Source organism: Colobus angolensis, unplaced genomic scaffold (assembly GCF_000951035.1).
Source record: "Colobus angolensis palliatus isolate OR3802 unplaced genomic scaffold, Cang.pa_1.0 Scaffold472, whole genome shotgun sequence".
NCBI classification, from domain to species: domain Eukaryota; kingdom Metazoa; phylum Chordata; class Mammalia; order Primates; family Cercopithecidae; genus Colobus; species Colobus angolensis.
This window is the reverse complement of record NW_012118177.1, coordinates 1,163,266-1,176,496: the sequence shown is the minus strand read 5'-3', so window position 1 is coordinate 1,176,496 and position 13,231 is coordinate 1,163,266. Positions and strand designations below refer to the sequence as shown.

General features: G+C 44.0%; 1 protein-coding gene across 1 annotated transcript in view; it reads right to left on the bottom strand.

The window, feature by feature from the left end:
- Window positions 1-13,231, bottom strand: part of FRMPD3 (FERM and PDZ domain containing 3) — a 91,219-nt gene that overhangs the window by 51,640 nt on the left and 26,348 nt on the right. The window contains exons 7-11 of the mRNA XM_011958719.1: window positions 11,658-11,765; window positions 8,895-9,026; window positions 7,320-7,439; window positions 1,174-1,310; window positions 714-840 (exon numbers count right to left, since the gene is read on the bottom strand). Of these exons, the coding sequence (XP_011814109.1) occupies window positions 714-840; window positions 1,174-1,310; window positions 7,320-7,439; window positions 8,895-9,026; window positions 11,658-11,765 (624 nt within the window). The remainder of the gene's footprint in view (window positions 1-713; window positions 841-1,173; window positions 1,311-7,319; window positions 7,440-8,894; window positions 9,027-11,657; window positions 11,766-13,231) is intronic.

The following is a 13,231-nucleotide window of genomic DNA, read 5'->3' as shown; positions in this document are numbered from 1 at the left end:
CAGGTTCACGCCATTCTCCTGCCTCAGCCTCCCGAGTAGCTGGGACTACAGGCGCCCGCCACCTCGCCCGGCTAGTTTTTTGTATTTTTCAGTAGAGACGGGGTTTCACTGTGTTAGCCAGGATGGTCTCGATCTCTTGACCTCGTGATCCACCCGTCTCGGCCTCCCAAAGTGCTGGGATTACAGGCTTGAGCCACTGCGCCCAGACTTATTATTATTATTTTTAAAGTAAAGACGCTGTCTCACTATGTTGCCCAGACTGGTCTCAAACTCCTAGGCTCAAGTGATCCTCCTGTTTTGGCCTCCCAAAGCCCTGGGATTACAGTCATGAGCCACCACATCAGCCTAGTCATTTCCATGGAAAACATGTGCCTCCCTAGGGTCCAATGCTTTCCACACGATACATGCTCAATCGGCACTGACTAATTGGTGAAAGGGCCTGAGAATTAGCTCCTGCATCTTGGCCCCTTTGCTTTGAGGACCCTGAGCTCTCTCAGTGATGTGTCACTCAGTTGTCTCTTTGGGATGCTCAGGCTTGGGGAAGATTCCTCTCCACAACTGCCCCCACACCTGGCCAAGCCGTATGTGCACCTGAGTCAAAAGCAGTGGTCTAGAGGATCCCTAGAGGACCAGACTCTGCTGGGGAACCACCCAGGATCTCCCTGTGGCCAGTAGTGTCTGGAGCACCATGCCCAGTGGCCTACTCTGGATACCTTGGTGCCGCAGGAAGGATGTGTTTGGTGAGCCTTCAGTTGCTGAGAGAGAGATTTCCGGAGGTTCTTCTCTTTGATGCCCTGCAGGAGGGAGGGGGGAAGAAAGGGTTCCAGGCCCCACTCCTTCCTAAAAGCAGAAGAAAAGTAAGAGATTAGTGAGAGAGGCAAAGTGGGACAGAGAGAAGATGGTAAGACAGAAATTGACTGAATCTGAGAGGTAGAGATGGAGGAATAGAGACTAGGAGAAAGAAACAGGGACAGGGATGGGAAAATAACATTAGCCATAGATCCCTAGTAGAAGCTGTAGCTCTAGGGCTTCATAGTCTAGATATGAGGGACTCCAATTCTCACTCGCATCCCATGCCCTACATTTCTGAAAAGCATAGCATAGCTCAACCAGTGTACCTTTTCCCCACGCAACTATTCGCCCCTCATTCCAAAGGGCCCCAGCACAACTCACTCCACATTCTTCAGCGAGATCTTCTGACTAGGTCGAGTGGCCGAGACAGTGATATAGATGTGGAGCGCAGCAAGGCCCAAAAGCATCTCTGGCTTGGGATCCATTCCAAAGCGTTCTCGAATAACATCATTCCGACTCTGTGAGAGAGGGCACTCCAAATCTATCGGTTGAAGGAGACATTCCTTCCCCACCCCCTGATCTACTCCCTTACAGCCCAGACAATACTCATAGTATCAGTAAGGCATGCTAGATCAAGGGACAGAGGAAGGAGCTCCCCTTGGAGAAGAGACAACAGAGGAGCCTCAGGTCTCAGACACCTTTCACTTCATTCAGCAGATACTAGATAGCCTTCTTCTCAGTGACAGGGGCACACAATGGCAAGGTACAAGCAGACAGTCCAGTTCACTGCAGAAGTAAGAAATGGCACCACTCCCTTTCTTTCCTCCTTTCATAAGAGACTTTCCCACTTTTTTTTCGTGGGGGTTATACTCACCCCCAAGCCATACAAGGCTCCTTTACTAGCTCGGATGGAAACAAGGGGAGAAAGATATTGGGAGGGACTCTCCACAGGGCCCTGGCCCAGAAGCCCCTGGTGAGAGCTGAATTGCAGGGATGGGGGAGGCATTCTGCTTCTTGGTGTCTGAAGGACAAACATGTTGATGAGTCAACCTTCCCTATGCTATCCTAGAGGAGGTCTCCAGGAACTACTGGCCAAGGGTATGACAACCCCCAAACCCTGAGGGTCACAGCCCCAGCTATCAATGAGTCAGCCTTGGTTAGACCAGTCACCCATTTTGTTAAAGTGGAGCCAGTATGAACTAAGGGACTAGGGAGCCACAGTGGTGTCACTATAATATAGGAGAGAGTGGAAAAGGAATACATCATCAATGATCATCTATGTAGAAAATTCAGTGGAATCTATTACAAAAAACTACTACAACTACAGTTTTCCCTTGGTATCCATGGAGGATTTCTTCCAGGACCCCCATGGATACTGAAATTTGTGGATGCTCAAGTCCTTTATATAAAATGCTGTAGTATTTGCATGCATCCTATGCAAATCCTCCTGTATACCTCTATCACCTCTAGATTACTTATAATGCCTAATACAATTAAAATGTTATATAAGGCCAGGTGCGATGGCTCATGCCTGCAATCATAGCACTTTGGGAGGCGGAGACTGGTGGATCACCTGAGATCAGGAGTTCAAGACCAGCCTGGACAACATGGTGAAACCCCATCTCTACTAAAAATACAAAAATTAGCTGGGCATGGAGGTGGGCACCTGTAATCCCAGCAACTTGAGAGGCTGAGGCAGGAGAATCACTTGAACTCAGGAGGTGGAGGTTCCACTGAGCCGAGAGTGAAACTCCATCTCAAAAAAAAAAAAGTGCTATAGTGCTATGTAGGCCAGATGCTGTGGCTCATGCCTGAAATCTCAGCACTTTGGGAGGCTGAGGCAGGAGAATCATTTGAGGTCAGGAGTTTGAGACCAGCCTGGCCAACATGGTGAAACTCTGTCTCTATTTAAAAATACAAAAATTAGCTGGGCATGGGGTGCATGTCTATAGTCCCAGCTACTTGGGAAGCTGAGGCAGGAGAATTGTTTGAACCTGGGAGGTGGAGGTTGCAGTGAGCCGAGATCATGGTACTGCACTCCAGCCTGGGTGACAGAGCGAGACTCTGTCTCAAAATAAACTAAACTAAAACAAAAATGCTATGCAAATAGTTATTATGTTGTATTTTTACGTTTTGTATTTTTTATTACTGTACCGTTATTTTTATTGTTTTTTGAATATTTTCAAAATCCAGCCGGGCGCGGTGGCTCAAGCCTGTAATCCCAGCACTTTGGGAGGCTGAGACGGGCGGATCACAAGGTCAGGAGATCGAGACCATCCTGGCTAACACGGTGAAACCCCGTCTCTACTAAAAATACAAAAAATTAGCCAGGCGAGGTGGCCAGCGCCTGTGGTCCCAGCTACTCGGGAGGCTGAGGCAGGAGAATGGCGTGAACCCGGGAGGCGGAGGTTGCAGTGAGCTGAGATCCAGCCACTGCACTCCAGCCTGGGTGACAGAGCAAGACTCCGTCTCAAAAAAAAAAAAAAAAAAATCCACAAATATGGAACCTATAGATATGAAGGGCCAAATGTAGTGAGTTTACCAAGGTTTCAGGATATAAGATCAATACACAAAAATCAATTGTATTTCTATTCTCTTAAAAATAAATCCTTTTGTATAGAGATGGGATCTCACTATGTTGCCCAGACTGGTCTTGAATTCCTGAGCTCAAGCGATCTTCCTGTTTCAGCCTCCCAATTACAGGCATGAGCCAACATGCCAAACCCCAATTGTATTTGTGTATGCTAGCAAGAAATAATTGAAAATTGGAATTAAAATCAAAATCATTTACAATAGCATCAAAAAAACCTGAAATAATTACGAACAAATCTAACAAAATATGTGAAAAACCTGTATACTGAAAACTACAAAATACTGCTGAGAAAAATTATAGAAGATATAATTAAATGTAGAAATACTGTGTTCAGGGATTGGAAGGCTCAATATTGTTAGGATGTCAATTGTCCCCAAATTGATCTATAGTTTCAACACAATCCCAATTCAAATCACAGCAGGTTTTGGTAGAAATTATTAAGGTGATTCTAAAATTCACATGAAAATGCAAAGGACCTATAATAGCCAAACCGACTTTGAAAAAGAACAAAGTTGGAGAACAAATACTTCCTGATTTCAAGAATTATTATAAAGCTCCAGTAATCAAGAGCATGATGTTGACATAAGGACAGACAAGTAGATCAACAGATCAGAATAGAGAGTACAGGAATAGATCTATATATATAGACAACAGATTTTTGACAAAAGTACAAAGGCAATTCAGTGGAGGAAGGATAGCCTTTTCAACAAAAGGTGCTAGAACAATTGGATATCCATATGCAAAAAATAAAAAAAATTTTAAAAAAACCACGAAACTTTGATGGATACCTTGCACCACATACAAAAGTTAATTCAAATGGATCATAGGCCTAAATATAAAACTGTAAATGATAAAACATCTAGAAAAAAATAGGGGAAAATTCTTGTAACCTTGGGTTAGACAAAGATTTTTTAGATATGACACCAAAAGCACTGTCCATAAAAGAACAAATTAGCAAATTGGACTTCATCAAAATTCACACATTTGCTCTGTGAAAGACATTGTTTAGAGACTGAAAAGGCAAGCTACACACTGGAAGAAAATAATTGCAAATAATGTATCTAACAAACAGCTTGTATCCAGAATATATAAAGAACTCTCAAAACTCAATAAGAAAACAAACAACCCAATAAAAAAGCTGGCAAGGATCTAAACAGACACTTCACCCAAGAAGATGCATGACATCAAATAAACACATGAAAAGATGCTCAACATCATTAGTCGTTAGGAAAATGCAAATGAAAATCACAATGAGATGCCACTATGCACTACTGCAATGACTAAAGTAAAAAAAGAATACTGAAAATACCAAGTGCTGATAAGGATGTAAGAAACTGAAACTCTCATACATGGCTGGTGGGAATGAAAGATGGTGCAACTACATTTGAAAACAGTATTGCAGTTTCTTTACAAAATTAAAGAAAGATAGATCTACCATACACTCAGACCATTCCACACCTAAGTGTTTACCCCAAAGAAAAGAAGGCATATGTCCATACAAAGACTGGCACATGAATGTTCATAGAAGCTTTGTTGTAATAACTAAAACCTGGAAACAACCCAAATGTTCATCAATAGGTGAATCAATAAACACATTCTGGAACATCCATACTATGAAATACTACTTGACAATAAAAATGAATGAAATATTGATACATGCAACAACATAGATGGATCTCAAAATCAGTATGCTGAGCCAAATAAGTCAGATCAAAATAAGTATACATACCATATGATCTCATTTCTATATAACTCTAAAAACTGCAAACTAATCTATAGTGACAGAAAGCAGGTCAGTGGTAGCCTAGAACTGGGAGGGGTGAATTACAAAGTGGCTTGAATAAACTTTTGGGGGTGTTGGATATGTTCAATATTTTGATTGTGGTAATGGTTTCATGGGTATAAACATAGGTCAAAACATATGGTATTGTGTACTTTAAACATGTATGGTTTATCATTTGTCAATTAGACCTCAATAAAGCTGTTACATGTAAACAAGAAAGAATACAACTGAAATCCGTATCATCATGAAACAGAAGGATAGGATGGACATGATCTTGTCACTAAATTCTAAAATATTGAAACCAAAGTAATCCTTGGAAGCTTGAATTAAGAAATTCAGGGCAAAAAAAAAAAAAAAAGAGAACTAAAGTTATACAATTCACAGAGCAACCACAACTCATTGCCTCCTGGAAGGTTGGTAAATGAACCTGAGGCTGTTTGGGAAATGTTCCTAACATTTTAGGTTGTCAGAACAGTCAAAAAGGACAATGACAATGTCTCATAGCACCTCCTTGGGTATCACCATCAGAGACAGATGAAGTTTTGAGTTTTTTTTTCTCTCAGTAAGTACTGTTGTATGTCCTATGGGCACCTAAAACTCAACATTTCCCAAAATGAACTCATGTTTTCCCTAAACCCATTCCATTGCCTGTATTCTCTAACTTGGGGAATGATACCACCTCTACAAGACACTCGTTAAGTTAAAGCCTATCCATTCTACCCTTTAAATCTCTCTTGAAACCCATCCCACCTCCTTCATCATGGCCCTGGTTCTAGCCCTTGTCATTTCTTCTGGATAACTGCCACTGCTCCCTAGCTGGTGTACTTCCTTAGCACTGTGTGGTCTTTTGAAATTGCTCATCTGACCAGGCTATTCTTCTCTTTTAATCATTTCTGCTCTCCTACTCTCCTGCAGAATTTCTTTACTTTGGCTGCACATTAGGAACACTTGAGGAATTAAAAAAAACACCAGTGTTTGGACCCCACTCCCATAGATTTTGATTCAACTATTCTTGGATGGGGCACAGCATTTTCCCAAAGCCTCCCAGATAATTTTAATGTGCATCTAAGGTTAAAACCACCATCATAAATCAGAGGTTCTCAAAGTCTTCTGTGCATCAGAATCCCCTGGAAGACTTGCCAAAACACAGAGTACTGAATTCTGCCTCCAGAGTTTCTGACTCAGTAGGACTGGGCTGGGGCCTAAGAATTTGCATTTCTAACAAGTGATGCTGATGCTACCACTCCAGGAAGCATGAAATTGCAAAGAACCTATAATAGCCACACTTTAAGAACCGCTGCCCAGCCTCAATCATAAAGTCTATACTTGTCTTGGCCTACCAAAAGTCTTTGACCACTGCTTGCTGTCTCTCCAATTTTATTCCCTACTCCCCCTTACCTCACATCCTGTACTCTAGCCATAAAAAATCACTCATGGTTCTCTCACGATCCCACGCTGTTTCATGCCACCATGGCTTTGTAAATGCAAGGCCCTTTGCTTAGAGTATGCCCCCTCCATTCCATCTCTCTACACAGCAAACTCTCACTCATTCTTCAAGGCTAAGAGCATGCATATATCACTTCCTCCATGAAGCCTGCACCATCTCTCTTGTGTACAGCTGGAAAAATGCTTCCTGAGTGCCCTCATCTTCATTGCACCCTACTGCTGTCATATTTATTCATGCACATATAAGCTCTAGTGAGCCAGGACAGTTCTTCATTCACTTCTGATTGCTAGTACCTAGCATAGGGCTTAACCCAGAGTAAGTGTCTAGTAAATGTTTCTGGATAAACTGAATTGGGAATCATCTCATACTGGAGCTAGGTATTGGGGGTTGGGACCCGTTGAAATCCAAATGGGTTTGTTAAACTGGATCCTGTGAGGATGCCAGAGTTACTGAGGTTGCTTGTTTCTGAAAACTGATGAGATCTGAGTGGACAAATAGATAGGACTTTGAGCCACAGCCAGCTCAGGTAACCAGGCCAGTCAATTTGGCCATGGCCTACAATGGCAGCAGAAAAGGAAGGAAAGGGCCTTCAGGGCTACCTGGAGGTTGGAAAAACTTATATAGCTATTTCATTGTGATGGCAGAACAGCCTGCCTGCTTCTTTGTCCACTGGTCTGTCTGTGTATCCCCAAGCCAGACTCTACCTGGATGTATAGGTACTCAAAAGCAGCAGGATCCCGACGCAGCAGCTCCACAGGGTCTTTGGGAAAGAAGCTTATTCGGAAGAGGCATTTCATTCCGTGATAGTGTGTCCGCTGTACCACCTGAATTCCAGGGATGAAAGGCGAGAAGAAAAGAGATCTGGAATCAATGGCTGGGGTGTTGGGCAGGCAGCTCAGTGGCTCCTTAAGGTGGGGCTTGGGGCGGAGCTAAGCTGTTGTTTCCTACTCTGTCTCCCACCTGGCTGATTCCAATTACCCTTAGAGGAAAGTAGTGAGGAGTCAGGTCTTTTCCACACTTCTGACCCAAAATAACAGGAATTTTCAAATCACTTATCTAGGACATGACCTTTATCAACAATTGGGTCTAAAGCCCAAGACACTAGACAGGAAGGGAGGGCTACTGGCAATGGCTCAGGCTCTTTTCTTGCTGTGGGATTCATGCCTTTACCTTGCAGAGGGGCTCAGCCTCAAGCAGAATAAATTGCTGATTAGAGTAAATCAAAGGTTTAAAATATTATTTCAAGGTACAGATGAAACATCTTGGCACTATATTGATAATTGTTGAACCTGGGAATGGGTAATAGGGCTAATGATACTATATTCTTCCCACTTGTGTGTATGTTTGACAGTTTTCATAATAAAAAAGTTTAAAATCCCATTTGGAACAACAGACCAACTGAATTCAAAGGGTTGCTTGGGGTTAAGGGAGGTGCTTAGGCCTCCCTCCAGGCAGGACGCCCACAACCTTTCCTTCCCACCAGTGAGTCTCTGTATTGCATTTGGCTGAGAGCTAAACTTGAATCTCTCTTTCCAAAAATCCTTTCATCTTTTTGTGTCTGATTTGGGGTTTTGTTTGGCTTTCATGTAGGCTCTGAAAAGGTATTTCTTCCACTGTTCCTCTCCAACTCTGTCCCACCCTACTTGATAGTAGTGATTGGCTTTGACTGTATCTCTGACACTTCTTGGTGCTTCACTGTTGATGAAATGCTATCCAGCAATCCTGGATTTCCCCAGCCCTTTTCCATATGGTGAGGGCTAGAAAGACCGGATACTTTTTCCTACTCTACCTTGTAAATTGATGTGGGTGACATGCTGCCTATTTTTGGCCCTACTCAGCCAATTCCCAACTCCCACTTGTCCTAGGATAAGTGGGAGTTGGGAATTGGCTGAGTAGGGCCCGCTCCCTGACCCTTCCATAACAGCCTTCATGCAAAAGGCCAAGTTTTCTCCCAGGAAGCAGAAAAATCTATCATGTGGGGTTTCCAGGAGACAGGAGACTTGCAACTGCTCCTTATCTCAGCATTCTGGGTGCCATGCGGTGAATCACCCCATACTCTTCCCCGTAGAGACCAAGACTAATGATCTTCATGCTCTTCTCAGCTCACAAAGGCCACTGCCAAAAGCCCTCTGGAGGTGGATAATATCAGCTTTGGGTGAGAACTGTGACTTCTGGGAACCGGCTGAGCATATCATCATAAATTTTCCAGACAGTGAGTGCCTTGGGTCTTCTCTACTAGAGGCCACATGCAAAGCTATCTGGAAAAAAGAGTTACTTACATAAGCCAGGGGTTGCTTGTCCTGAAGAAGCAGAAACTTGTGATTTTGTTCTGGCCCGGCATACTCAAGGACAAGAGCAAAGTGCTCAATGTACCTCAGGGAAAGGCGGTCCTGTAATGTTACCATCACATCCTGTGGGACAGAAAAGAGCCTTGAGAGGGAGATTGGTTCTGGCCCTAAGCTATTCTAAGCACCAAACATGGGAGGGGGGATTAAACACCAAGAAAAGAAATATAGTCCTGGGGAGAAGGCTGCAACACTGGCCTTTATGGTAGCCCAGGGTCTGTGATCCACAATGAGTGAAGTGATCCATGAGTGCTGCTCAGAGGCCTGGGCCCTGGGGAGAGGTGCAGGGGGTTAGAGGTAGATGTTTCTGAATTTCACCTGGCCAGGCATACGGCAAAAGAAGGTCATGTCTCTCCCTCCCTACCTCTTTCCTTCCACTCAACACATTATCTTTTAAATGCTTACTAAGTGCCGGGCACTGTGTTGGTTCTCCCTTCGCCTTCTCTTATAAGTCAGAATATCCACTTGGGATTGTCTGTCAACTCTAGGGAATGAATAAAAGCAAAAGTGACTTTTATATGATTAAAAAGTATACTATTTCTGGATTCATAATCTAAATCAAGTGACTTGAGTTACTGGCAAAATGTTCATTTTTGACCATAACTGGGTTTTATAGATGATCAATTTAGCAACTTGAAAAATGTATCCACGCAGAGGAACTATGTCATGTGTTTTGTGTACAGTCATAAATCTGACTACTTCTGGGTTCTGTCTGCTCTGCTGCCCTACTTTTAATATTAGGGTGTCTGGAAACATATCAGTAGGGGCTGCACAAATATCAATTTTGAGACTTCTGCCACTGATTTGCTATGACTTTGGCTTATACACTGGGCTCCAATGTGTGTGTTCATGGAGTCAACATCTCTCAGTCCCAAAGGCTGGAAAGAATCAAGCTTGGGAATATGAAACATCCTTACAACCGCAGTTGCCAAACAAGCTCCTTAATGAACACTGAAAGACGTTCAGTTATTCAAATGTTAGGCTGGAAATTGGTGGGTACTTCAGAGCATCTCTTTGTGTTGTCCAAGTAGTCACAGAGGCGCCAGTGTTGCTGGAGCTCTGTCAGGGACAGATGAGGTTTTCTTTGCAGTTTGGCTGCACTGGGATTGTGGACAGCCAATCCGGCGATTGCCAACTGGTGTTACAAGTGTAACAGCCCCTGTGCCAGGCTGTCAATTCACCCAGGTACCTCTCTGGGACAAGTGGCTTGGCAGCCTGTCAAAGCTCCAATAAGTCGCCAGCACACCCTTCCTGGAGTCAGATTGAGATCACAAGCGAGGGGAACACTGCTGTCTTGGAAGGCTAGGGCTACCTGGAAGCCACAATGGCACTGATGATGTGAGGTGGGAGAACTTCAGAGAAGCCTCCAAGGGGAAAGAGAGGGCACTAAACCCTCCAGTATGGAGACAGAGTCCACAATGGACATACCAAGCCACGAATAAACCACCAAGGAGAATTCTGACACAAAGCGAAATTCACATCTGGAGAAGGCACATTTGGGCACCTTCTGGGTGGTCTAGTTCTGTTTCAATGCCCCCTCCCATGCCCCTTTCAATAGACAAAAGAACATTCTATGGCACCCTAAGTAGTATGTTTTGGTCCTAGGTCCCCTGGTGGACCCACCTAGGCCTAAACCTTTCAAAAAAATTCTCCATTCAAGGACTGTCCCCCTCCCTGCAGAGCACTTAGCGTCTCCGACCCTAAAACACAAAATGCCAGTAGCACACCAAATCATTGGGATGACCTAAAACACCCTTAGACATTTCCAAAAGCTCTCTAAGAGTGGGAAGCACCAATCCTGGTTGAAAATCACTGGCAAGACCCATTCTGAGTACCTGATAACTCCTCTTAGCAAACGTTTGCTGGCCCAAGAATTTCTTTACTTATAGGATTGCCTTGGTCCCAGTATGGGAACCTCAGGGTACCTGTGGACCAAGTTAGGTTTTCTGGGCAGGCGTGGTAGCTGCCCAGCAGTTTGGGCGGCATTAGTTGCATTAAAATACTCATTCTGGGGATGGCATTCTCTTTCTGGAGAGAGTCCAGAAGATGTAGGAATGGATATTTCTGTCCCAGAGCAGAGTTGAATCTGGGGGTGAATCATATCATCACTTCTATTCCTAAGGATTAGAGAAAAGTCACTAGGACTTTCTGACACCTGGTTGAGCTGTTAAGAATCACAGTTACAGTAATTGCTCTTCCTGTGAAAAGAATAGCCAAAGGGGCTATGGCTGGACATTTCAAATCTTGGTTCAGTGCTTTAGATCAGGTTGTTATTTAAAAGGCAAGGCATAGCTAAGCTAATCTCCCAAGAGACTGTGTTGATTTCTATGCATAAACTTGTGTAGGTGTTATTGTATCAATATAAATCACTTTTGCTTTATAAATGGCTTAATGATCTTCATATTCCTTAGTTCTTAAGAGTCCTGAAGGACCCCATGTAACACAAACACAAAGCAGTTCACAAGTATAAATGCACATACACGGTTTAACAACTACCAGTACACAGTTGGGCATGCAAACTTCTACCACCACTCTCATCTGCATTTTTGCAGCCTTGTGCTAACAAGCATCCAGAACTTAAAGGCCACCTTACTCCAGTGGCAAGCAGCTATGTGCAGACTCAGAGGAACACAGGTCACGCAACCGCGTGTACTCTGGAGAGGGCAATGCTGGCTAGGGGGAGGAGACTGTATGTACCTTAACAGTGGTCCGACCATCAAATGTGAATGACTTGATCTGCCCATTTTCTAAGAAAACCTTCAGGACGTTTGGGATGAGGAGGAGAGCTTCTTTCTTCATCATTTTCTGTGAACAAGCAGGGAAAGGACAAGGAGAAGGGCTCATTTAAAAGGAGGTAGGAAGCCAGAGGAAGGGTGTGAAAAAGGAGAAAAGGTGACGGAGACAGAGAGCCAAAGGTGTAGGAGGACAGAGACAGAGAAAAGAGCAGATCGATAATACATGGGGACCAGAACCAAATTCCCCAACAAGACACTGAGCCACATCAAAAGCTCGCCTCCATTTGACATGGAGCACCCACATTCTACTGTAGTTCAAACCTCCACAGAGCAGAGCATAGGGATCACTACACACCCCCTGAAGGGCTGATGAGCGGCCTCCTTTGGAGTCTATCTCACCCACCTGATCTTATCTCTGACATTTTTTAAACACCTGCTACAAAGCTTCTAGACTGATCTTATCTCCTGATACCTCCCTTTCCCTGAGGCTCTTCACAAGCCAAGATCATGTCCTGTCAAGGCCTTTGCTCTGCCTTTTCCCTGCCCTAGGCCCTTTCTGACCTGACCCCTGCCTATTCCTAGTACCCACGCCTCTTTCACACCTCCATACCTCGGATGATTCTTCATTATTCAGGGACTGTCCCACTCCCTGCACAACACTTAGCATCTCCCACCCTGAGACATGAAGTGCCAGTAGCACACCAAAGCACTGCGATGACCTGAAACACCCTCAGACATTTTCTTTCTTTCTTTCTCTTTTTTTACTTTCCTTTTTCTTTTTTTGAGACGGAGTCTCACTCTGTCGCCCAGGCTGGAGTGCAGTGGTGTGATCTCGGCTCACTGTAACATCTGCCTCCTGAGTTCAAGCGATCCTCCTGCCTCAGCCTCTCCAGTAGCAACTGGGATTACAGGTGACAGTCACCATGCCTGGCCCTCAGACATTTTCAAAAGCTCTCTAGGACTGGGCGGTACTGACTCCGATTGAGACATTCTTAATAAAAATTCACTAAATAAAGGCTGTTCTCTTTCTCTGAGGACTCTAAAAGAAAGAAAGAAAGAAAAGCTGTTCCCCCTGCCTTTCTCTTTTCCTCTTTGGCAAACTCCTATTTATCCTTCAAAACCCAGCTCAAGTATGTATTCTGTAAAGCCTTGGTCTAATATCATCAAATACTTGGACCTGGTCCTTCCATGCATTCCTATAGCAATTTATGCACACTTCTTACAATGCTCTTACTGTATTTTGTTTTGTTTTGTTTTGTTGAGACAGGGTCTCGCTCTATCGCCTAGGCTGGAGTGCAGTGGTGCAACCACAGCTCACTGCAGCCTCAAACCCCTGGGCTCAAGTGATCCTCCTACCTCAGCCTCCCAAATAGCTAGGACTACAGGCATGTTCCACTACACCTAGCTAATTTTTTTACTTTTTGTAGAGACAGGGTCTCGCTATGTTGCCGAAACTCACCTTTATTATATTTTTGAAGGATATTTGTCTTTCACAATCAAATGGTGAAATGAGAGCACAAAGACCACATCCTATTT